Source organism: Vipera ursinii, assembly GCF_947247035.1.
Source record: "Vipera ursinii genome assembly, chromosome: 1".
Lineage (NCBI taxonomy): Eukaryota > Metazoa > Chordata > Lepidosauria > Squamata > Viperidae > Vipera > Vipera ursinii.
This window is the reverse complement of record NC_139512.1, coordinates 227,995,543-228,022,412: the sequence shown is the minus strand read 5'-3', so window position 1 is coordinate 228,022,412 and position 26,870 is coordinate 227,995,543. Positions and strand designations below refer to the sequence as shown.

The following is a 26,870-nucleotide window of genomic DNA, read 5'->3' as shown; positions in this document are numbered from 1 at the left end:
CATTATTTGTATCTTGTTTGCATCTTGTTTTTATTTTTGTAAGCTGCCCAGAGTCACTGACAATGAGTGGGCAGCTATATAAATTCTGATAGATAGATAGATAGATAGATAGATAGATAGATAGATAGATAGATAGATAGAGATAGATAGATAAATAGATAGATAGATAGATAGATAGATAGATAGATAGATAGATAGATAGATAGAGATAGATAGATAGATAGATAGATAGATAGAGAGATAGAGAGATAGAGAGATAGAGAGATAGAGAGATAGAGAGATAGAGAGATAGAGAGATAGAGAGAGAGATGGATGGATGGATGGATGGATGGATGGATGGACAGACAGACAGACAGGTTTTTAATAATCTTCTTCTAATAATTTTGCTGTTGCTTGTTTGTTTAAATTGGATCTGCTGCCCAAAGTCACATATATGAGATATAAGCTGTATAAATATTCAAAAAAAGAAAAAAATATTCAGGAAACTACAGACCTATTAGTCTGACCTCAATAACTGGAAAGATCCTGGAAAACATAAGTAAGCAATGAATCTGCAAACACCCAGAGCAGAGGTCGGCAACCTTAAACACTCAAAGAGCCACTTGGACCCATTTCCCAGAGGAAAAAAAACACTGGAAGCCGCAAAACCTGCGTGCACGCACACATAAGTGGGGGAGCTTGATTGAAGAGTTTAAAAAGAAATAGAGGCTGCTGTACATGAGCTCTCTCTCTCTCTCCCTCCCTCCCTCTCTCCCCTCCTCTCTCTCTCTCTCCCTCTCTCTGATCTTCTGCTCACCTGACAAGCTGGCTTCATGCTATTCTCGGACAAGCTGACACACATTCTTATTGGGCTGGCCCTCCTGCCCTCCTTTCAGCTGCTTCCTGCTTCCTGTGGAGACACAGCAAAGGCAGGAGCCCTGCCCAATAAGCTTGTCAGCTTCTCGGAGAACAGTGTGAGGCCACTCTCTTTTTTACACACACATACACACACACACATACAGAAAGAGAGAGAGAGAGAGAGAGAGAAGGGAAGCGCAAGTGCCTCTCTCTGTCTGTCTCTCTGCAAATGGCAGAGGACGACTGGGAGCCACAGGAGAAGGCTGAAAAAGCCGCATGCAGCTCCAGAGCTGCGGGTTGCCGACCCGTGACCTAGAGGCAAACAAAGTCATAACCAAAAGCCAACATGGTTTTGTCAAAATCAGATCATGCCAGACAAATCTTATTGCATCCTTTGACCAAGTGACAACATTAGTGGACCAGAGGAATGCTGTGGATATAATTTACTTGGACTTCAGTAAGGCATTTGATAAAGAAGAACACAACGTACTACTTGATAAGATAGAAAAATTTGGGTTAGACGGTGTTGTGTAGCCGGTTCTTTGCAGGCAATAAGCGAGACGAGAGGTTGCAAACAAGAACACTGCTTTATTGAGGCAAACAGGAACAGACACGTTCCTGTTGAACAGGAACAGTTCAGGTAAAAATCCCAATACATTACAGACAGCATCAGCACCAGATGGATTCGTACTTGGCTGACCAACTGCACTCGACGTGTGGTCCTCAATGGAACTGCATCTACATGGAGGGAAGTATGCTGTGGGGTACCACAAGGCTCTGTTTTAGGCCCAGTACTCTTCAAATCTTCAGCAATGATTTGGATGAGGGGATAGATCAGGAACTCATCAAATTTGCAGATGATACCAAGCTGGCAGAAATAGCCAACACTCCAGAAGATAGGCTTAAGATACAGAAGGATCTTGACAGACTTGAACACTGGGTGCTATCTAACAAAATGAAATTCAATGGTGAAAAAAGTAAGGTTCTACATTTAGGCAAGAAAAACCAAATGCACAGGTACATTATAGGTGGTACCTGGCTCAATAGTAGTAACTATGAGAGGGATCTTGGAGTCCTAGTAGACAGTCACGTAAATATGAGCCAGTAGTGTGCTACAGCTGCCAAAAAAGCCAAGAAAGTTCTAGGCTGCATTAACAGAGGGGTAGAATCAATATCACGTGAAGTGTTAGTAACATTTTATAATGCCTTGGTAAGGCCACACTTGGAATACTACATCCAGTTTTGTTCACCATGATATAAAAACATGTTGAGACTAGGAAAAAGTGCAGAGAAGAGCAACAAAGATGATCAGGGGACTGGAGGCTAAAACATATAAGAAACGGTTGCTGGAACTGGGTATGTCTAGTTTAATGAAGAGAATGACTAAGGTAACATCATAGCAGTGTTCCAATATCTCAGGGGCTGCCACAAAGAAGAGGGAGTCAATCTATTCTCCAAAACACTTGAAGGCAGGACAAGAAGCAATGGATGGAAACAAATCAAGGAGAAAAGCAACCTAGAACTAAGAAGAAATTTCCTGACAGTTAGAACAATTAATCAGTGGAACAACTTGTCTCAATAAGTTGTGAATGCTCCAACACTGGAAGTTTTTAAGAAGAGATTGGACAACCATATGACTGAATAGGGTTTCTTGCCTGAGCTGGGGATTGGACTAGAAGACCTCCAAGGTCCCTTCCAACTCTGATATTCTAAATATGACAAATAAATAGATCCATTCTATGGCATTTTTTAGCAAAAGAAGTTCATTTAACCAGTACCCAGTGATCTACCAGGAAGTGGTAACACTCCTCTTCCCACAGTTTTTTCTTGTAGGTGAACAACTTATTAATAGCTTACTTTCTGTTTATGATGATGATGATAATTTTTCAAACTTCATGTATCATAGTTAAATGAATAAATATGTAAAATAAATCAGAAGCAGAGGAAGCACATCCAAATATATAGATAAGATTCTATATTAAATAAGTGTGTCGTCCTGAAATGACAAGGACAAATGACTTAAGGTTGTATCTACAATAAGAAGATGTGTGTAGACGTTAATGGAACACATATCCTGAAAAGGAGATGCTTGCATTATTTTATATACTGTATTTTTATGATGCTGCTATTATTAATAGGTTAACAGCTGAAGAGAAAAATAAAACAGTTTGGTGTTTTTCATTTCATGCCAGCTGTCAGAGCAAGACCAGTCCTCTTCCCTATATATTTATAATTATAAACATTCATATAAATGTCACATACTATAGGGTTTGCAGAGTTTACATTCAAGTAGATGTCACTGAATTTACTGTTGAATAAATAGGCATTAGGATGGCCCTGCTTTTATCCACAAAGTGTGACTAGATTTTGTACTTTGTTGCATAGCCTATTTGCCCAAGCCTGTTTATATTATGTAAGAGATTAAGAAAGAGATGCAGAGTCTGCCAATTTCTGATGTTCTTTCTCTTTATCTGGCTCTTCATGATAAGGAAAATGTTCTGTGGGTAACATTTTCTTTAACAGGGAGATATAATAAAGCATCATATACTGATTGCGTAAAACTTACAAGCTGGCACATTTACAGTACCTGCCCAGGTGTGGTTGTTAAGAATCATATCCCAATGAGTTCAGTAGGAAGGTACACCACTGTTTAATAGCAGACCATCAGCTCTGCATAAAGAAGATCTATATTTAATCCCTGGCATTTCCAGTTAAAACAAGAGATCAGGTGGGGCCAGACTGATGGGAAATTGAAGAGCCCCTGCCAGTCAGAATAGATGGATAAGCCACAACAAAGCAATTTTTTTTGTTCTCCTGGTGTCTGTGTCTCTGTGTGTGTGTGTGTGTGCGTGTGTGTGTGTGTGTGTGTGTGTGTAGGATTCTTCCCAGCTGTTGCTCTTGCGTGTATGAAGTTTGAAGAAAGGGAGAGAAAATGCTGAATTACCAAAGCCCATTTTTCTCAAAAGAAGGAATGGAGTTTAAAGAAAAACTTAATGATCCTTCAAGCTGATTTGGTGTGAAATAACTGCAATGGGAAGCATAGCGTTCTTGTTGCTTATCTCTTATTCTGCTTCATTTGCCATGAAGGAGCCCGGGGAAATTTGCTTGAGATTCAAAACCGGGCAGGCACACAGGAAACATAAACTCCTCCGGGTGACAGGGAGGGATGGGAGGAGGGGTCATTTTTAAAGTGCCCCAAAGCGCAAACTCCAGCCTCTCTTCTCCTCGGTGGCAGCAGGTCACACTAGAGTCTTCAATTGGTAGAACCAGGCAGGTGATATCTGGACTTCCATTCCTTCTTCCTTCTCTTTTTTCTGTTCTTTTCACGAGATATTCTCATTGATACCGTGCTGGGACGCCCCAGGAAGACTCTTTCCTGAAAAAAAGGGTAAGGAGAACCTAATCCTATTCTTTTTGAGATTGGCTTTAATTTGCGTTCATAAAGAGCGTTTTTCCCTGCCTCTGTTTATAGCCCAAATCTCATTTGACATGAATCTGACACGAAGCCGCAAGGTATGAAGAGAATACAATCGGCTATAGATATGAAGAGTCCCTAATAAATCAAGTTAGAGATCGTTTTTTCTGTAATTACCTTTCTTCCTACAGAGTGTGTACAATTTAATTGGATGGATGAAACTCCTCTCCTTTGGCTGATGGATTTCAAAAGACCAGCACTTGTCCCCAGGAGCATGTCATGCCTTCATCAATGAAAGGCTACCTTTTAAAAATATTATTAACTTTGGTTTTCTTGAAGTGAGAGCAATAGCCTCTTTGATGTGTTGTTGAAGTAAATGAGATGGGGATATTTTAACATCTAAAGGAATACCGGCTTAAGCAAAACAGGAGTGGAAATTTAAATGTACACCACCCAATGTACGTTAAATATTTCATTTTATCAGTGATTTAATGTAACTTTAACTTCTTTTTAATTAAGCACGAAACTTATCCCTAGGGTAAGTACCTGGGCAAGAAATAAATTCTGCCCTGAAGAAAGACAGACATTTTAAACTGAACGTGTCTTAAAATGGCAAGTCATTTGAAGGCCAGGGAGCATGGCTATTCTTGGAAATAGCCCTGACGGGTTTCAACAGATGCAGCCTGAAGAATGTGGCTGGGGAGGGGTGATAAGGGGGGGGAGGAGCAGCTGACACACTGCTTTGGTAATGCTTGGGGAGGGGGATCTCAGAGCCTTCTGGCATGTAAGCAACTTTGACACTTTGAACACAGATAGCTCTCTGTCCCTTATGCATGGATAGCTAGCTGTTCTTCGGGAGGCGTTATGAGAGCAGCTACATTCCCCCAAAGGAGTTTAACTCTCGGATAGATAAAATGCCGAGTGGGGCATGTTTGAAGACTTAAGTGTGAAATCCTCGACAAGAGAGAAATGCTGTGTTAGGAGATTGCTTTGCAGGAAGTGAGGTAACTACTTTATCTTTACCCACTTTGGCACTATGCCTCCTTGCAACATGTAGGTGCTTACTTAGGTATTTCAATGTTCTTTAGCTTTTATATTTCACCAGTTATTTAATTCATTTGTTTGGTCCTTATAGAACTCCAAGATTTCCTCAAGGAGAAGATATTTGTTGCCCTTTCTCTGGAATGGGCTAGTCTGAGTGCGAGAATGATCGGCCTGAGATCACTCAGGGCAATTCGTAGCTGAGTGGAGATTTGAACCCAGTTCTGGTTCCAGAAACTTTGCAACTTCCTGTAGGACATCGCAGGCAGGTGTTTCAGTCTCTAACTGACTAAACACCAAAATGAAAAAGAGCAGATTCTAGAGTCTGGATATTTGATTTCCTAAGGTTTACATAATGGTTTGTCTGGTGGGGAGATGATGGCTGCTTTTTGAGTGAAGTTTTTTGTGCTTCTCACTATGGCATAGAAAATTCAGCTGGAAACATTGGCCCATTTAAAATAAAAAATCTAACATCCATCAAACGCGTGAAAACATTATATTTTATGGCCAGTTGGAAAATATGTTTATATTTTAATTATTTTTATTGTAAACTATTTCAAGATGCTGCTTATAATAGCAATTAGAAGTGGGTATAAATCAGTCTTCCTGAAACTGGGTGAGCATCCTTCAAACGTTTAGATCAGTTCCTCAAATTCCCATGCCAACATTTCCATCACCAAGACATCTGAGTTTAATTTTATAATGCTGTTCCACTGTTGTTGGCATTTGAGTTAGTTTAACAAAATATTCAAAGACCATGAAACATAAAATGGGTAAGAATGAAAAGTTTATTATTCTACCTGTAAAGTCGCGTGCTTCACATAGAGACGGACACAGAGCTGGGGTAAAGATGAGTTTATTCTGAACAGAATGAACTGGGGAAACAGGGAAGCCTGGCGTCTATTTGTACCTGCCCAGGTGGATGGCATCCAATCAGTTCAAGCCTGGGCTTCCTGCCAGTGCAGGTGACAATGGGTGTAGATACTGGCTTCCCACCAGGCTGACCATGCCTGGGGCTGTCAACAGCTTAAGTCATTAGGCTTATCCTGAGTGAGCAGTCATCGCCCGGAGCTGTCCAGCCCCTCTGCTGATCTGCACCATCAGCCTCCTGCTGTGCTGTCCTTTGTGTATGCTGGGAGGCATACACTGCAATATCCACCTGAGGGCAAGACAAGAAGTAAAGGATGGAAACTTATCAAAGAGAAGCAACCTAGAACTAAGGAGAAATTTTCTAACAGTGAGAACAATTGATCAGTGGAACAGCTTGTCTCCAGAAATTATAGGTGCTCCATTACTGGAGCTTTTCACAAAGAGATTGGATAGCCCATTGTCTGAAATGGTATAGGGTCCCGTGCTTCAGCAAGGGGTTGGTTTAGAAGATCTCCAAGGTCCCTTCCAACTCTATTATTCTGTTATTCTGCAATTAACTAGCCCTAAGCCGTGGGGGGAAAGCAGCTAATCATTAAAACTGATCAAAATAAGAAATTAGATAAAATCAACAGACATCTTTGGAAACTGATAGCTTAACACTAGCATTTTACACCATAAACCTAACTTAGCTTATCAGTTACAGAAATAATTTTGAACATGATATTATACCCCAAACATTTTACTTCAGATGATGCAAAATTGAAAAAGTTATTATTCGCCTATTAAAGCAGAGTTCTGGGAGTCATTTAAGCTAGAGCCGTATAAGCCTGAACCTGTATTGAAGACAATTCAGGATTACATATATTATATACATTTCTAATATATGTAATCTCAGGCATAGATTTTATCTATTAATTACTATTCTAACTTTCTGCTTAAAACAATGCTTATGTAGCAACCAAACAAAATGTTAATACATTACCAGATATGAGGGCATAGGATAGAAACATAAAAATTCCATTTGCACAAGAGCAAGACTTAATAATAGAATGACATCTACTCAGAAGATGTTTGTAATGGAACACAACACAATGGAAAATTAACTAGGTTATTCTAGGACAAGCAGCTCTTCTAAAATGGAGAACCAATTCCTCTATTACTTCAAGTAGAATGATCCATTTAACTATAAACATAGTCATCAAGGCCTGTTAATGAATCCCATACAATGTTTATTTAAAAGGCAATTAACCAGTTTCATCTAGTTCTTCAAACCTAAGAATAACCCTGCTGGTCAGATCAGCATCTTTACAATCACTGGATGAACCTTGATCCTAGTGCCTTTTATGGATTTATACATCTCATTCATATTCTTTCCCAAACTATAGCCTCCAGAATTCTTCACCATTAGTTATGCTTTCTAGGACTGATAGGAGTTGAAGTCCAAAGCAACTAGAATATCAGTTTACCTTTTTCTCACCTGCTGCAAAGTCTTTATCCAAATAGCAATGTTTTGGAGGAAAATAATTCCATCCCTGCTGGCTTCAATTAAGAAAGGAGAGGAGCCATCTGTCTTTTTACATGAAAGATAAGGATAGCATTTTAATGAACAAACATGCATATTATTGCTATTGTTGTTGTTAGGTTTTCATTCTTTTTTAAAAAATTTGATCAACTCAAGGCAACAAACACGCCTAATAAACCTTCCTCCTATTTTTTATTCAACGTATGAGATAGGTTGGGCTGAGAGAGTGTTACTGGCCCAAAGTCACATGCCTAAGGAGGTACAAGAACTCACAATCTCCTGGTTTGTAGGCCAGCAGTTGAACTACACCAAGCTAGCTTTGGTGATTTGGAATGGAGTTGTAGTTTAATTCAGTGGGTTTTGTTTTCAAATAAATTGAGTGTATGTGAGTCTGATCTGATCTGCTTACCCAAATTATTCTGAAGTGAAGACTAACTTGGAAAATATTAATTTGCAAAAGTCATCTATTCAGTGAAATGTGCAGTTGAATAAGTGTTATAAATTTTACATGAGTTGTTAGTCCTTTTTAACCCTTACATCTCAACAGGTGTGTAAACATGTGTGAAGGGTTCAAGATCAAGAGTCTCTGGCTTCACATTCCTCTGACCTACCTACCTTTGTACTTTTGTTGCAAAAGGAGGGAATTCTGTGCATGTTCATTTTAGCAGATTAACTCTATGGGATTTGAGGCTGAGTTATAGGTAAAGTTACTTAGATTAACAGCCTAGAGGATCTATTTATATTTATATTAAAGTTAAATTGAATAAAAATCCATTTCAACATTCAGGATTGAGATCTTGAGAGATTGGAGTGACTGGGGTGCAAAATGCCCTCCTATCCAGACATACCATCTGAAGAGGGATACAAACTATCATTTACTGAGTGATAATTAACCACACAGGTATACCAACCAAATGCTGCAGATGTGTTAGTAAAGTGTTAATTATTCTCTGCTGGTTTATATTTCATTTCTTTGAGGTACGCTTACAGATTATAAGAAAGCTTTGGGATCAATTTTAGTAAGATGTTTAAATATGGGTGTACAAATTTTCGATTTGTTTTTCTCCTTGTTCTGGGTTTTTCTTAGCAAGCTCCTGGCTGTGATATTATATTGCAGTCATGGCGCCCAAGAAGAAGAATGTCAAAAAGAACAAGACGGATATCAATGAGTTAACCATTATAGTGGAGGATGGGCCTCTCAGCAAGCTCAATGGATTGAATACCCTCCTGGAAGGAGGCAATGGCTTCAGTTGTGTTTCCACAGAAGTTTCTGACGCTTTCTATAGTCCCAACCTCTTGGAAGGTTTGTGTAGGATGAGGCTGGAAAATTTTCTCTGTGATTTAATAATTGGTACCAAAACCAAGTCCTTTGATGTCCACAAGGTGGTGATGGCATCATGCAGTGATTATTTCCATAACATCCTAAAGAAAGATCCATCAACTCAAAGAGTGGACCTCAATGATGTATCCCCACTAGGCCTAGCCACGGTGATTGCATACGCCTATACTGGAAAACTTACACTATCCCTGTATACTATAGGTAGTATTATCTCCACAGCCATTTATCTTCAGATACATACTCTTGTGAAGATGTGCAGTGACTTTCTGATGCAAGAAATCAATGTGGAGAATTGTATGTATATTGCCAACATCGCAGAAACATATGGACTGAAAACTGCTAAGGAAGCGTCACAGAAATTCATTAGAGACAACTTCATTGAGTTTTCTGAATCAGATCATTTCTTAAAGCTTACTTTTGACCAGATTAACGAACTTCTTGCAGATGATGACTTGCAGTTGCCTTCTGAACTTATTGCATTCCAGATTGCAATGAGATGGCTGGAATTTGACCAAAAAAGAACTAAGTATGCTGCAGATCTTTTGAGCAACATTCGGTTTGGTACCATCTCTGCCCAGGACCTGGTGAATTATGTTCAGACTGTACCAAGAATGATGCTAGATACAGATTGCCATAGACTTCTGGTAGATGCCATGAATTACCACTTACTTCCTTACCACCAGAATACTCTACAGTCAAGAAGAACCAGAATTCGAGGAGGATTACGAGTCCTAGTTACAGTCGGGGGACGTCCAGCTTTAACAGAAAAATCTCTTAGCAGAGACATTTTATACAGAGATCCCGACAATGGGTGGAAAAGACTTACAGAGATGCCTGCCAAAAGCTTCAACCAGTGTGTCACCGTGATGGATGGATTTCTCTATGTGGCAGGTGGCGAAGACCAGAACGATGCCAGAAATCAAGCAAAGCATGCAGTCAGCAATTTTTGCAGGTAACTGATTATATATATAGCAGTAGAGACATCGCACGGAGCTGACAGCTCCAGAAAAAGAAGGAGAAATATATGTATATATATATGTGGCGGGGAGGGCAGGGAGAAAGAGAAAATACATATTTCCAAGAAATAGCAAATTAATTTGGTTCATTGCTTTAAAATTACTTTTCACAACCTGGCGACCTCCTAATGGATTGGATTACAACTATGATTAGCGCTAGTCAGCAAAGTGGGTGGGGAATTATTATCCAATACATCTGGACACCACCAGGTCAGAGAAGTTATCCTGCAGTCAGATGAGAAGCCCTTTTTTTTTCCTTTCTCTTTCCTTTTCTGGGGTTACACATATAAAAATAGTGCTATTAGTGCTAAAATAGTGCTTTGCTAAGGGGTATGATTTTGCATCTTGTTTTTCATGGAGAAATCTGCAGATCCTCTTTGTGCTTGGGGCAAAGCAGTCTGAGATCACATGCAGCTTCTCCCACCTCACTTCAGCCTTGGAAGAAAATTCCTTAAATAAATGAATGAATGAATGAATGAATGAATGAATGAATGAATGAATAAATAAATAAATAAATAAATAAATAAATAAATATGTTTGTTCAATTCATAAAGTTGCCCAATCAATATGACCCGGGAGAGTGTACAGTATTAAAAATCACATAATAACCAAAATACATTACATTATTATGTATTATTGACAAGAGGCAATTTTCAAAATTGAAAAAAAAATTACAGGCATAGAAACTCCCAAGCCAGGGTCTAAGGGGCAGAGCCTTTCAGAAGGAAAGTCAGAGCCATTTAGATTTGGGGTGGTGGGCATGCAGGGGGATGTTGTTACATAAGACAGGTGCAGTAATAGAGAAGACACATCTCCTGTGTCTCACCCGTTAGCACGGCTTATATGTCAAGACCCCGAAGATGCCCACCAGGTCAGATCTTATTGAACAGGCAGAAATAATTAGAGAAAGGCAGTCTTGCAAATAACTAAACCCTATGCCAGCAATTTGATTTGCATCCAGAAGCTTACTGATAATCAGTGCAACTAGTGAAGTAGCAGTCCACGTAGCCACACAAAGGTAGAGGTGAGCATGAGGAGAACTCCCAGTCCAGATTTTGTGCACAGGATGGATTTTGTGCAAATTGTACACTGGTTCTATTAAGCATACTGGGACCATCTCTAGAAATGAAAATAGAAACTTTCTGGACTCAGATGATCCCAGTCACTCAGTTTTACTATGGTTTTCTGAGCCTCTTCTCCCCCATCCAGACCCTTAAAAACTTCCAGACACTGAGAGAACTTCAACAATATCACTTGGGTGACAAGGATTGAGCTGTATCACTGGGCTTCATCAATGTACTGATGACACTTAATCCCATGATGACAGATATTAAAACAGGGTTAGGAAGAAAATCAAGCCCTGAGGCTTCTTACAAAGCAAAGGACTACCGTAAGCTGTGACATTCCCATCCCCTATCTCAATTAATGCGAAACCAATCCTACAAGAAGGAAAACCACTGTAACCTGTGCCTCTTTCAACCTGCCGAGCTAATCGTGAAGAATATCATGATCAATATTACCAAAGGCCACTGAGAGTTGGAGCAGCGCCATGATGCTCCATCCTGGCCCTAAAATAAGTTATCAACAAACAAAAACAGTGCTGTTTTGGCATTCTATCCAGGCCTGAAATCTAATAGATTTAGATAATTTGTGGCTTCCAGAGCCCTCAGAAACTCCAGCTCAATAATGTTCTTATCAAGGGAAGTTGAGAGATGGGTCAGAAATTGCCCAACACCATTGGGCCAGTAATAGCTTCTTGAGAAGTGGATAAACCTTTGCCTCCATAATTGCAAGCAGAATCACCCACCCCCAAAGGATGAATTCATCATCACTTGGATCCATACATACCATATGTAACCTCCTAGGAAGCCTTGACCAATCAAGATTGACATGGATCTAATATATAGGTGAATTTGGTTACAGCTCTGAGGATCCTGGCCATTTTCTTGGGGCTAGCAAGCTCAAACTTTTCCCAGATTAGAAAATATTAGTAATGTGAGAGACTCTTCCCTGTCTTTTGCCAGAGTGTATCTCAATCAACAGTACCAGACTTACATAACTAGAGTCCAATTCAAAGCAAATCCAAGTATCTTTGTCCAATACATGCCTCAAATAATCCTCTGCAGATGCAATAAGAGCAGAAGAATCAGTATTTTTTTCTCACTCTTATCACTGTAGGGTAATAAAGGCTATTACCTATCTTGAGTCAGATTAGTTTGTCTTTCTCCAGTGATATTCTAGCATCTCTTCTGGTGCTTCATCTCCTGGAGTTCCTCTGAGAATCAGGGGTCAATGACAGAATGTGACTGTAGGGAATTAATAAATTAATAAATATTTGGAGAGCAATCATATTAAGCAGTTTATGTAATTAATGTTAGTTCAGTTTACATTAAATCAAATTATGTTTTGTTCCACGTATACTAAAAAAAGAAAAATACATATTCAGATCCGCTCATTTCCTCCCCTCCTCAAGTACAGTTGATGATTGAGAGGCATAGTTACCATTATGTTATAAGAGCTGTAGTGGCGCAGTGGTTAGAATGCAATATTGCAGGTTAACTCTGCTGACTGCCAGCAGTTCGATTCTGACTGGCTCAAGATTGACTCAGCCTTACATCCTTCTAAGTTCAGTAAAAGGCAGACCCAGATTGCTGGGGGCAAAAAGCTGACACTGTAAATTTCTCAGAGTGCTGTAAAGCACTATGAAACAGTATATAAGTCTGCTATTGCTATCTTTCCCTGCAACAACACGATTCCATTATTTTAATCTGTTTCTTTTTTAATTAAAAACAAAGTATGAGTGATTCAGATTGCAATTTGAGGACAGTAATTTTCATCTCCATAATTTTCTTGATACAAATTATCCCATTTTACCAACATTATCCTTCGGTCTATTAGGGCAAAAGTGTGTGGTTTATGTCCTGTTATGCAATTCTTAGTGAGTCTTTCACTTGTTTGAAACAGGAAAGAACTTTATGTAGCCCTCCTTGTTTTCTGGAACATCCAGAACAATTGGACAACTTCTAGGACTTCTGTTTGGCAGTCACCTTGCATGCCAGTATTTCCTTTTTTCCATGACTATCCTGATAAAGGAAGAAAAAGGCTAAGAGGAGAGTATAACAGAGGATATATTTGCTGTGAAAGGATTTGCCAGATCACTCAAGGAGGACATTTCCATTTTAGAAGGAAGACGTAAATATAATTAATATATTTTTGACTACAGACATCTGCATTTTCTGTCTAAACATTATTCTAAAGAGCTGAGGATGGTGTACACAATTAACCCTTTCAAGATTTTATCCTCATTTGATCCTGAGATGCTGAGTGATAATGATCAGCTCAGAGTATCTTGTGAGCTTCATGAGAGCATCAGCATTTTAGTCCACTGTATTAACTTACTACAACACAGTAGTTATTGTAATGTTCCATTCTTTTTCCAAATTACTCAGAATAATTTCTAGAGTCAGCCAAGATGACTTAGTTTCAGTACTAGAAATATATAATGCTGCTTAATACTTATGGAATGGAAAGATGAATATGTTCCATTTCCCCACATATGTCTTTCAGCAAGGAAGATATGTACTATCCACCATGTATGCCAAATCATATATGGTTAGTTTTTCTCTTCACCACGTCCTAATTATACACAGCCTGAAATCACATTTAAATTTGGGGAAGAATTATATTCCAGGAATAGAAGTTTGGCCTTACATGCAGAACATTCAAGCTCTGGTCTCTGACATGTCCTGAGGAACTGCCAGTCTATGTACGTCATCCTGACTAGAGAGTAGATTGTTCAGGCATAAGGAACTTTCTAAAAACACATCTGTGCAGCACACTAAAAATCTATAAGAACCAGGATGCCTCACTCCATAGAATGGTAGAAAGCGTCCCCAAATTTTGCTTTGAATTTTGAGATGTAATGCTAAGAACTGATTTGAAATTGGTTATACTTTAGGACCTCCTTCCTTCAATATGCTGCAGCTGACTGATATTATTGAAACTTTCCATTTATTAGCTTCACATCTTTTGAAAATTCCCATCTAATTTTCTAGAAGGCATTCTGTAGAAAAGCTAGTGCAAAAGTTCTCCTTTTCTAAGTTTGCATAACAAATGGTAATGGTTTAGTAATTATTCGTAAGCATTTTAGAAGTTTTTTTCCCCTGTTCTGAACAAAGAATGCAGACTTAGAAAAACAAGCATGATACATTTCTGGAATAGTTTTCTCTTATCCAGGCTGGTCTATTAGGACAGACCTGTAACTGATTCAATTGTTACTTTCAAAAACATCTGTCATTGTTGTTTATTTATTTATTTTATTTATTATTGGGACTTATATACCGCCCTATCTCCCGAAGGACTCAGGGCGGCTAACAACAATAAAATACAATGATACAAAAGTTAAAAAGAATTAAATTAACAGCCCCAATAGAATAAATTAAAATTGAAGTTAAAAATTAAAAAACATTTTAAAATCCCTGTCGTCAGTCCAGGTCAGCCTGATGGAAAAGAAGTGTTTTAAGGCCACGGCGAAAGGACCAGAGATCCGGGGCCATCCAGAGCTCAAGGGGAAGTTGGTTCCATAGGGCTGGCGCTCCCACAGAGAAGGCCCTTCCCCTGGGGGTCACCAGCTGACATTGTCTAGCTGAGGAGGCCCTCTCTGTGTGAGCGTACTGGGCGATGGGAGATCGTTCCCGGCAGCAGACGGTCCTGCAAATATCCCGGGCCTAAACCATGTAGGGCTTTAAAGGTAAGTACCAGCACCATAAATCTCACCCGGAGGACAACCGGTAACCTATGCAGCTCACGCAGGAGGGGTGTAATATGGGAGTATCGGGATGCTCCCATCACTACCAGCGCGGCCGCATTCTGCACCAACTGGAGCCTCCGGGTGATCTTCAAGGGCAGCCCCATGTAGAGAGCATTGCAATAATCTATACAGGAGGTAACGAGTGTGTGAGTGACTGTACGTAGGGCATCTCAGTCCAGATAGGGGTGCAACTGGTGAACCAGGCGAACCTGGGCAAATGCCCCCCTGGCCATGACTCCAATATGATCTTCAAAACTGAGTCGTGAATCCAGGAAGACGCCTAAATTGCATGCCCTATCAACGGGAGGTAACACCTCTCCTCCCATAACCAAAGATGGAACCTCTTGGACTAAACGAGATGCCGGTACGTAAAGCCACTCGGTCTTGGCTGGGTTGAGCCGGAGCCCGTTCTTCCCCATCCAAATCCATACCGCTTCCAGGCAATGGGACATCATGTCGAGGGCATCACTGGGTTGATTCGGGGTGGAGATGAAAAGCTGGGTATCATCAGTTATGGTCCTTCAAATCAATCCTGACCCTTGGTGACTACAGAAACAAGTCTGGGGAGTTTTCCTGGCCACATTTTTTATAATAATATTTTTATTAAAATTAAAGTTAGAAAGATAAAAAGCTAATACAAATAAAACTATAAAAGAATGAAAAAGAAAAAGTACTGTAAAGCAAAAGAAAAGAAATATATAAAGAAATAACTTCCCCCTTCATCCAACAAGTGCAAACAATGTTAGTAATGTATTACCTTCTCTGAAAATATAGTACTATCTTCCCATTAAGCCTCATCATTCAATCCTAGTCAGCAAAAGTCCATTAAGGGTTCTCAGAAATTTATATATATAATGTCTGTGTGTGTGTGTTTGTATAACCAATTTCGTAGTCCTTCCCTTTACTTTTAACACAGTATCTTATCACTTACTCTGAAAATAGAAGTAAAGCTCTCTTCTTCCTATATCTCTTCTCTTTTCTATAAACAAATCTTTAAAGTCTCATTTAGTCCTAGTCAACAACAGTCGATTAAGTGTTACCAGAAACAATAAAGCACACGTTTTAATCATGATCAAATAAATAAACTTCATATTCCTTCTCTTTAGTTTTAACAATCTTGACCTTTAAGTTGAATCCCAGAACTTGGCTTCTTTTCTTTTTCTCCTTCTCTCTTCCCAGAAAATCCTTGAAAATTTCAGGAAACCTATTTTATAAATCAAAAATAAGGTTATCAAAATCACTCTCTGGTTTGTTATTTGTATATCTCTTTTAATGAATATGACTAAGTACCGAATTCATTACTAGTCTAGAATGGTTATATAATTAATGCAGTTGTGTGGTATTATAAATAGAAATCTTCAGTCAAGGGAAAGGTAACTATCTCACATGTTCATATATAATGTGATAACTCTTACCCCTTCATAATTTAGTGAGACCAGTGTCAAATCATTGTCTGATACCTTTCTATTTGTGTAATGAATCTGTTGGAACAATCAAATGTATTTTCTTTTGGGGGAGGAGCATTCATTCAGGTACTCTTTCCTACTTATCTTTAGTGCCGGTATATTTGTGGTCTAAGTGCATTAGCCAACTCTGCAAAGTTATTGTGGAATTTCATGTTTTTCTCCTTAAAAGATTTTTGATAGTAAAAGGAAAAAAAAACCTGAAGTGTAATAAATCAGAAGCAACACCTGAAAACAAGCAGCTGAAAAACAAGGAAAATATACTCTCAACCTGGGAAAGATTTAAACCTCTTCTCCTCATTCTCAGCTCTTCTTGTCCCTCAGAGAAGAAACTTTCAAAATGAAGCATGAGATTCTTTAGAAATGATTTCAATTGAGAAAACAGGAGAGAAAGAGAGGGAGGGGGAGTCTAGGAAAACTCGCCATGGCCAGGTCTCCATCACTGACTTGCCTTGACCAGGTTGCTGCCACCAGCTCATCCTGGCCAGGTCATTGCTTCTGGCTCATCCCAGCCAACTGGATGTAGGACAAGTCACCACGGCAACTGGACACGGGGACAACTTGCCACTGTGGGACAATTTGAAGATGAAGCAGGGAGGGGAAAAGGCACTTAAGCCTTGGCTAATGGGATGTGGGGACGGGGACCACTTGTGGGGAAGGGACTCTACAAAGAATTCCACTCCCTGTGGGGTTGATGCTAATTCTGGTGGGGGTTAAGTGCCTCTTTCCCTCTCCACTTCATCCTCAAATTGTCTCACACTGGCAATTCCCCTCCCCATAAGTTGTCCCCATCCCCAAGTCCCATTGGCTGGAGCTGATGCTTCTTCTAGTGAAGGGGAAGTGCCTCTTCCTTTCTCCACTTTGTCCTCAAATTGTCCCATGGCAGCGAGTTGTCCCCATGTCAGGGTGACTTGTCCAGGCTCCAGTTGGCCAGGGTGAGCTGGCATTGGTGACCACCCAGGCGACCAATTCACAGCACCCTGGCCAAGGTGACCTGCTGGCCTCAGTGACTTGTCCTGTTCTGGAGAGAGAGAGAATGAGAGAACTTGCTGTATGATTCCTAATGCCTTTCTGATTTGATTTTGGAGTGGGGATAGTAATGTTTTTAGCTTTAGAAAAATTAAGATGCGATTGTGGAATTATATCTAGTTTATTCTTTAAAATAGATTACTATGAGCACCCTTGCTACTAAAGGATAAAGCTAGCAAATAACGCTTCAACAATATAAAACCTGTCAATGTAGCTGGCATTCCTGTGACATTAATACTTCCTTATTTTTTTCCAGATATGATCCTCGCTTCAACACTTGGATACATCTGGCCAATATGATCCAAAGGCGCACTCATTTTAGTCTGAATGTGTTCAACGGTCTCCTTTTTGCAGTCGGGGGTCGCAATTCTGAAGGGTGTCTCTCTTCGGTTGAATGTTATGTCCCTGCAATTAACCAGTGGCAGCTGAAGTCTCCACTGGAGATGCCCAGGTGCTGCCATGCTAGTGCAGTAGTAGATGGTAGGATCTTGGTCACAGGAGGCTATATCAATAATGCTTACTCCCACTCGGTTTGCATGTATGACCCCACTAGTGACAGCTGGCAAGACAAGGCCAGCCTTAGCACCCCGAGAGGATGGCACTGTGCCATTGCCCTAAGGGAAAAGGTCTACGTCATGGGAGGGTCCCAACTGGGAGGGCGAGGGGAAAGAGTTGATGTGCTTCCTGTCGAGTGCTATAGTCCATACTCTGGCCAGTGGAATTATGTTGCTCCTCTTCCCACTGGTGTGAGCACTGCTGGTGCTTCTACTCTTAATGGAAGGATTTACTTAGTGGGAGGCTGGAATGAAATAGAAAAGAAATACAAGAAATGTATTCAGTGTTACAACCCTGACCTCAATGAATGGACTGATGAAGATGAGCTACCTGAAGCGACCGTAGGAGTGTCATGCTGCACCATTGCCATGCCCAACACTAAGAACAGGGAATCGAGATCTAGCTCTGTATCTTCAGTACCAGTTAGTATTTAAGTACTTTTTTTTTAAAATTAACCACTCCCCCCTATAGATTTAAAAAAGCTATACTAAATTTTTAAAATGTTTCTTTCTCTCTACTGGGTTGTAATCCCTTTTAAGAAGCGTCCCTATCAAGAGGGATTGAGGAGAGAAGCATTAAAAGCTATTGGCATGTATTTCAGTTTTATAAAATAAAAAGTGTCCAAATTTCATGGGATTGAAAACACATGGTATGACCAAAGAAATTTAAACCTAATACATTTTATGCACTACAAATGTGCACCATAAGACAAAGGCCTCTGATCCGTTGATCATAACAAAGTACCTTACTTTCTGTGGGACCTCTTGTTCAGATTCTGCAATCAATTTAGAAAAACCTTAAGTGTTTCCAAGCAGATGGCTCAAAGCATGGCTGATCAGAAGGCACAGTTCAGCTAAGTTTCCCTCCATAGGGGTAAAGGTAAAAGATGGAGCAATATATCAGAATGACAAATGGAAGACTAATATTTCTAAAGTCCATGGGCATTTGTAGTTGGGAGCAAATGACATCATGCTCATCATAATATCATAGGGCAAGGATCATGAATTATATAATTTGCATCAAAGATACAACTGAGGCCAATTAGAGAATTCACATTATTTGCATATTGACACCAGTGATGTCATCCAGGCTTCTTACAGATATCTATATTGGAATCTTCTGCAAACTTCTGCAAATAAAACAAAATAATGAGACTTAGCTGGAAGCAATTATTATTTTAAAGAAGGATTTATTCCCAGAATGCAGTGTTTTGCTTTATTGTTGTTTACTGAATAAATCATAATTGGCTGAGCTCACACAGTAAGCTAAATCATTGCTTACAAAGCTTAGTGGCTCAATTCCCATTACATGCTAAATCACAGGCAAATCACATATAGTGAATTATATGAATCTGCCTATAATCTATAAGAAGGCGTGAAAATAGATTAACTCTATGTCATATTTCTGCAGGGCCTGGGACTCTGTCAACATTTCAGTGAAATGTTTACATACAATGATAAAAGTTCACCCTGTGGTTAGGCTTATGAAACTGTGGTTATGCTGACCCAAGGTCTGCAAAAGGTCAGATGATATGTCATCTGAATTTGGAAGGGAGGGGAATTTAGCTTAAGGTTTTATTCACTTTCTTCCTAAACAGGAAGCAAGAATAGCTTGCACAGTGCAGCTGCTTCAAACAGGGTCCTCACATAGTTTCTTCAACTTATGCATGTTGTATGGAATAAAATAAAGATGCCAGAGTGAAGGTGGTGGCTTAGCTTTCCTTCACTCTACATAAATGAGTCGTTTAAAAAAAATGTATCACATACATACACATCAGGAAATGTCAGCCAGGCAGTTCAAAGCTAAGATGGTGGGGACACTTGATGACATAGCATCAAGGCTTCTTCATGGTACTCAATATCATCTGGCATGGCATACATGCATATTTAAGGTTAGCCCCAGATGGTTACAAAGTAAAGAAATAGTACATCAGGTTTCATACATTGCACTAAACCATAATGTATTTAATTTTGACTTATCAAGTTCTACAAATCCAGCCAACTGTGCTTTATTCAATAAAACATGATTAAACAAAGGCTTAGCATATGACAACTTGATCTAAATTCCAAAACAGCCATCTATGCAAGACACAGTATGTAAGGACTGTCATGTAAGCATGTGCCTCAAGAAGTCTTTCCCTCCACTTTGTTCTTCATATATCTTGTACTCCCAGCCCAATTCTGTTCCAAAAACATTTACAACTCTCTGGAAAAAGACTGAGGATGCATTAAAAGGAATGAATTGCCTCCCACCATTTTACAAAAAGAAGCCCTTCTGCTCATGAAAGGTCTTAAATGTGCACTGTCCAAAATTTCAGTTGACCTTAAAATTTCTGAATTGTATTCTGATAGTTTCATTTCTCTAATGCCTCTTTAAAAATAAGCACCATTGGGCTTAGTGGAGCTTCTTTTTAAACAAACATACATAAAATTGCAACTTTGATTGAGTTTAATGGTCTTTACTTCCAGGTAAGTGTACACTTAAATTTGTCTTGATCATACCATGTAACAAGATTTTTTTTAAAATGACAAACAATTGCTTCATATTTGATCCATAACAAAAAGAAATGTTTATTTATTGTTTTTTATGATTGTCCTATCATAGTCTAATGTAGTGGTTCTTAATCTATGGTCCGCAGACCCCTGGGGGGAATGATGTTATCACAGGGGGTCACCGAAGGGTTGAAGAAATGTTATGACTTAAATCTTGAGTTAAGTCTTGGTGGTCCATGACTATGGTCCATGGCCACAAAGGGTATTTAAAAGAGGTCCGTGGTGAAGAAAAGGTTGAGAACCACTGGTCTAACGTATTTCTCTAATAATTTACCACAACTAAGCTGAAATTGGGAAAATTATTTGGTCCAATAAGTTAATAGCATTGTTTAGAATATCTGACAGGGATCCAAAATCTTCATGTTAATTTACCAATGCTTTCACTTGAATTGCTTACATAACATAGTATGGAAGAAGAAGAATGAAGATACAACTAAATTAGTCTGAAAGGTGTGCTGTTACTGTTGTTTGATACTTGAAGGGCCCTGTCAGTGTGCGTCTGTCAAAGTTTAAACCAATAATGTAAAAATAGGAACAATTTCTATTTCTTTACAAGCTGCAAAAGCAAAATAACCCAATTTGTTTGGGACTTTGTTTATTTATATTTGTGGGCAGGGATTGGATGGGAAGTAACAAGATGTACCAGAAATTCGTATACATGTGATTATGCACAAATGTTATCAGCCTTAACTAGAATAAAAAGCAGAGGTATTGCTAGACTAGAAACATGATCTGAACTGATTCCAGCAAGGCACCACCTAATGATGCAATAATCCCAGAGTTAGCAGGTATCTTCTATAGCCCTACCATTCCTGATGCCACTGGCCAGGACCAGTTTTTTCAAAGTCTAATTAGAGCTGGGGCACTCCATATCTTGTAACTGCAATGGCACCTGCCTAGAACTCACCAGTGATGTACCACTGATATCCTTGGGTAGTAAGATTCAATCGCCACATTTAAGAAGGAAAGAATTACATAAAGGAGTAATTCTCTACCCCAAAACAGGAAAGCATACTGAGCATATTAGCATTATGCAATAGAGTAACAGGCTAGAGGCTTGCTTCGTATCATATCTCTGACAAGAATATATATTTATGATCGATATATATATTGTATCTTACGTATGTGCCCTTTTTATTGTGATTTGGTCAGGGGGTTGTAAAACAAAAACAAAAAACCTATCAACTGCTTCATGGTCCCCCTTATCCACCCCTTTTTGAAGGGTAACAGTAACATGTTTTTTAAATGTATAATATGAGCATAATATTCTCTTTCTCATATTATATTGACCAGTAGGAAAGGATCAAGTCTCCAGATTTTGCATTACTCAGCAATCCTGAATAAATGTGCAAAATTCTCAGTATGAAAAATAGAAGTAATAAAAGAAAGAAGATAATAGATTTTATACTTTGGTCTTTAGTCTTATATTTTAATGTGGTTATGTTTGTAACATTTCTCAGTCTAGTCCTAAAGCCTGATCTGCAAAGGTAAGCCTTCAAGTCAGTGTTGACTTTTGGCAACTACCTGGATATATCCTGGCAGTTTTCTTAGCAAGATTTCTGAAGTGTTTTGCCATTTCCTTCTTCCCAGGACTGAGAAGGAGTAATTGACCCAGGGCCACCAAGTTGACTGTGTGCCTAAAAGCTGAACTAGAGCTCACATTTTCCAGTTTTTAGCCTGATGCCACCTGGTGCCTTAACCACTACCCCAAACTGCTTCTCAAATATACTGATACTGTCTATTCACCAGATATCTCTTGCATAACACCAGATTTGTCTTTGCTGGAAAGCCAGTTCAGAGAAAGTGAGACACTTGGAAGCAGTAATATTCACATTAACAGTTTCTGTGAATGACAAGATGTCCACTTCAATTGAGGTTGATTGATTCACCTAGGTATCTGTTGCAGTTATAAAACGTGAGGTTAGGTGAGATTAATTGGAATGCGTAATCTGGACAGTTCTGACATAATGAGGAAAGTATTTTTAATATAAAACATAGCTAACAAAATGTGGCAATGAATATTGGCTTGGAGATTTTCAAAAGGGGATTAGACAGATTCAGGAAGCAGAGAGATTTGTTAACCACAATGGCAGTGGAAAACTTAAATATTTAGTGACACTAATGATCAGTTGCTAAAATATGGAAAACATTTACCTTCAAGTCCTTATGTCCACCTTCAAAAGGCCTTTTGCCAACTATGGAAGGTATTTGATTTGACTGAACTCTTATTTTCCTAGACCACATTGTTTTCATCAGTCCTAGATACCAAGAGATCCTTTAAAAGTCATTGAAGCATCCTTTAGAAACTCTTGGAAAATGTTTTGATGAAGTTTCCAAATGCACCAAGAAAAGAGCAATCTAGTGCTCTCTAGTTTTACAAAGGTTTACAAGTAGGTGGAGAACGAGGCGTGCATTCAGTCCCTCTCCTTATTCTCTCAAATGTCAAGCATTCAGCTTTGGGGTCTTATGAAAGATTGAACTTGCATGTGCTTTGAAGACAAACACAAGTTCCCGGTTGTATAGAGAACTGTACTTCAGTTCAGCTAATTGAAAATGGAAGCCCTTCTCAGATTTTCCAGCTGAACATGTGGAAGTTGTAAGGCTGGGTGCATAATCCCATTTTCTAGCTACTTTCAAGCCTTTATACATTCAAGCAAACACAGGAAGACTTTTTCTAAGACTAAGTCACTGGGTTTAGGAATTTTGTACTACTGCTATAGCAATCTATTTGTGATTGCAGTTTCGAGTAGTCCCATAGATTTCAACAAGACAATTTCTTACACGAGAGCTAGCAATTTCCAAATTTATGGTTTCCTAACAAAATATTTCCAGGTGAAGACACTGGAACTAATTATAATTAAACCCTTTAAATATTGCAGATATGCAGATGCTTCATACTTTTTGCTAAGGGTTATTATAATTAGAGCTGTGCAGTCTTGGATTTGATTCCAAAAAACTGCTTCAAGTGAGTTTGCAAATGGAGCAGTTACCAGCGACTCTAAAGCAGTCGTGTTTTTCCCCAGATCCACTGCAGAGAAGCATGATCCTGGTGAAAGGTATCTCACTCTAAAAAACTGTAGATAGGCACTACATTATTCAATGCACCTCTTCTAATACCGCATTGCTGTATTTATCATTTCTGGCACATGTTCTCGACAGTTATTACTAACTCATCTATGCTACTACTAGAAGCCTGACATATAGAAACTGGGCAAGTTAAGCTTTTCCAGGCATGAAGAATGATGTCTGTTTAAATGCAGGGAATGGGGGAATGTTAATTTGTATATAATAGGAAGCAGCTAACAGCATACAGATGATAGTAGGCCTTAAGACCAGGAATAGATAATACACTGACTTCCAGATGTTATTAAACTTTAGCTCGCATTTTCTCTTCCAGCGATGAAATGTTGAGTACTGTAACTGCAATTACGTAAGTTGCTCATCCCTGCCTTAATAACAGAGAAGCTCCAAAATATTGAAGGAAGGTAATCAATACTGAAAAAAACAGGAATTACAAGACTATGTAATACTATTTACATGATTATATCCCCCAAGTCTTGAATGAACAAAGAAAAATGAATGTCGGGTAAAGGTACATGTTATGTGATAACAAAAAGAGAAAGAAGTAATTGTTACTGGAAATTGAAAATTATGCTAATAAACTTACTGATGATTCCCTGACTTGTACTGGATTGCAGGAAAATGCTTATATATTTCTGTAAATGAAAATTTGAATGAGAAAAATACAGTACTGTGTGTAATATTTTCTAGTAATCATTTATTCCACCAGATTTATGCAACCAAGGAATTATAACTATCTATATTAAATACTTCTCTATTTTGTGAGACACATAACTTAGTTTAACAAAATATGCTTATTAAAAATAAACAGAAAAAAATCTAGAATGCAGAATGCAAAAGCTTAAAGGAACTCATTATTTTTTATAGAATGGAGTATAAATTCAATGTAAGTTTCCTGCTTTCTGCTGTATAAAATAGTGCTGTGGGAATATCTGATGCAGTGATTCGATTCAGAGATTCAAATGAATCTATGAGCTGAATTGGGTTTTTGAATCCAAGCAATCATTCAGTTCAGTCCAAACAGTCAAAGCAAATCAGGAATCTTTTCATAAATTAATACTGAATGATTTTATTTTATTTTATTATAGATTTTGAAAAAAATATAAGAAAAACATATATAGCAGCAATATATAAAAATACCGGAAGCAGATTTTGTTCAGTGGCATCCTTTCATATGAATGTAATAGTAAATCACTTCTATACAGGTAGTTTTTGACTTACGACCACAATTGAACCCAAATTTTTTGTTTCTAAGTGAAACATTTGTTAAGTGAGTTTTGCCCCATTTTATGACTTTTCTTGCCACAGTTGTTAAATGAATCGCTGCAGTTCTCAAATTAGTAACATGGTTGTTAAGTGAATCCGGCTTCCCCATTGACTCAGAAGGTTGCAAATGGTGACCTTGTGACAATGGACCAAGACACTGCAACCCTCATGAGTCAGTTGCCAAGCAACTGAATTTTAATCATATGACCATATGATGTGCTGTTTATGGTTAGAGACTGGAATGCACAAGCTGGAAGTAGCAAGTAGGGAAATGTAATTGGACTGTGTGGCCTGGTTTTTGCCCCACAGCATGACTTATTACTTTTTGCCAATCCAATCATTTCGTCATTGCTAACAATGAATGTCTTTTTAACTTAGACCCCAAGGTAATGGCTTACCTATACACTTCTTAGAAAAGAAGTCTTTCTTCATGGCAAATATTAACTGGGGTTATATAACCTTTTACCGCATTGTCAATACAAATTTTCCTATTCCAGAAATTAGAAAGCACTAACATGTCATTATGTAAAGGAACACTAGAGGCCAGTAATGAGATTAGAGCAATCTATTGTTGCACTTGCCAATTTGTTCCAGTGGTGTGGCATGGAATGTTCAGTTGCTATCAAATCAAACAAAGGAAAGTTAATCTTCTGTGTGATATTAGGCGGTCACTATGGTTATACTTAGAGTCCTTCATAGACATACAGCAGTAAAAATTTCTGGAAAAAGAAGGGAAGCTAGCAAAAAAAACTTAGGAATGACACACAAAAAGTATTTTTAAAACGAACATTAGGACTAGATTTCTGCCAGCAGGATGAAAAGAAAAAACAACATTAGGATTTAATTGCTTTCATCAAAATGACAAAATCAGCTTCATAGCATTGTAGTGTATATATTCAGACTCCTTTGGGCATGCACGCAATAAATGTGTGATACTTTCATGAGACTGACCCTCTTTCCTCTTTACACACAGATGCCACTGAAATGGCTCTGCAAATTGCAATAGTACAGGTAGTCCTTGACTTACGACCACAATTGGGCCCAAAATTTCTGATGTTTTGAGTTTTTCCCCATTTTGTGATCTTTCTTGCCACAGCTGTTAAGTGAATCACTGTAGCTGATAAGTAGTAACCCAGTTGTTAAGTGAATCTGGCTTCCCCATTGTCAGAAGGTCGCAAAAGATGACGGTGTGGAAGGAAAAGTCTTCATCATGGTTTAGTTCAAGCTGGGAATAAACAACAGGGTGACTGCTTTAGAAAGAGGTTTGCAGTTTATTGAAGAGGAGAGCCAGACAGAAAGATGGCTCTGGAAGAAAAGAGAGAGAGCACATGTAGGGAGTGGGTTTCCTCCACCTACTTGTAAACAACCTGCTCTTGAGGTTGTTTCCTGTTCCTGTTTGAGGCTTTGTATTTCCTGTGTCATGTATTTTCACCTCAGTCTGAGTGTGCCCTTTGACATCTGTGGGTTAATCCTATTATGTCTTTTCTTAGAGTTTGGGTGGGGTATGTAGATTTTAGGTGTCTTTGTCTTCCTAAGCTTCTAGCTGGGGGCCTCCAACCTTCCTGGATTATTTACAACTGCATTTCTACAGAGCTGGTTTCTGCTTGGGGGAGGGAGACTTGGGGATATTAAGAAAAAACTGGGCATGCTTTTCTGCCTCTTTTAATATTTCCTTCTCTGGGGGGCTGACTTCCCACAAAGGCTGACTTCCCACAAAGGTGTTGGGATACAACACCAGTCATAAATATGAACCAGTTGCCAAGCATCTTGATCACATCACTATGGGGATGCTGCAAAGGTCATGACTGTGAAAAACAGTCATAAGTCACATTTTCCAGTGCCACTGTAACTTTGAAGGGTCACTAAATGAACTGTTGTAAGTCAAGGACTACCTGTACTGTAAAGTCACTTATTGTAGTTTTTATTATATTTTGTGCCTCTGCTTAGAGTTGTTTTAATGATGAATGATTGCTAAAGGACTTTTAAAGATCTTATATCAAAATGGGGGGGGGGGAGTGAATAAAATGACAGGGGGACAGCTATGCATCTACAACTATGTTGTTCATCATATCCA

General features: G+C 38.8%; 1 protein-coding gene across 7 annotated transcripts in view; it reads left to right on the top strand.

The window, feature by feature from the left end:
- The first annotated feature begins 5,046 nt into the window (after positions 1 to 5,046).
- The window catches only part of KLHL31 (kelch like family member 31), a 32,913-nt gene continuing 11,089 nt past the window's right edge, over positions 5,047 to 26,870 (top strand). For 2 of the 7 annotated variants that reach the window (XR_014490653.1, XR_014490655.1), the window contains exons 1-5: positions 5,047 to 5,256; positions 8,773 to 9,976; positions 17,599 to 18,319; positions 20,856 to 20,899; positions 23,847 to 23,934. Coding sequence is in view for 4 of the 7 variants with exons in the window: in XM_083348056.1 (XP_083204182.1) it covers positions 8,805 to 9,976; positions 17,599 to 18,331 (1,905 nt within the window). In the remaining 3 variants the exon portion in view is untranslated. Of the gene's footprint in view, positions 5,257 to 8,772; positions 9,977 to 17,598; positions 18,332 to 20,855; positions 20,900 to 23,846; positions 24,736 to 26,870 lie in introns of those variants that run through there. The other 5 variants (XR_014490654.1, XM_083348056.1, XM_083348058.1 and 2 more) reach the window with 5 other exon arrangements.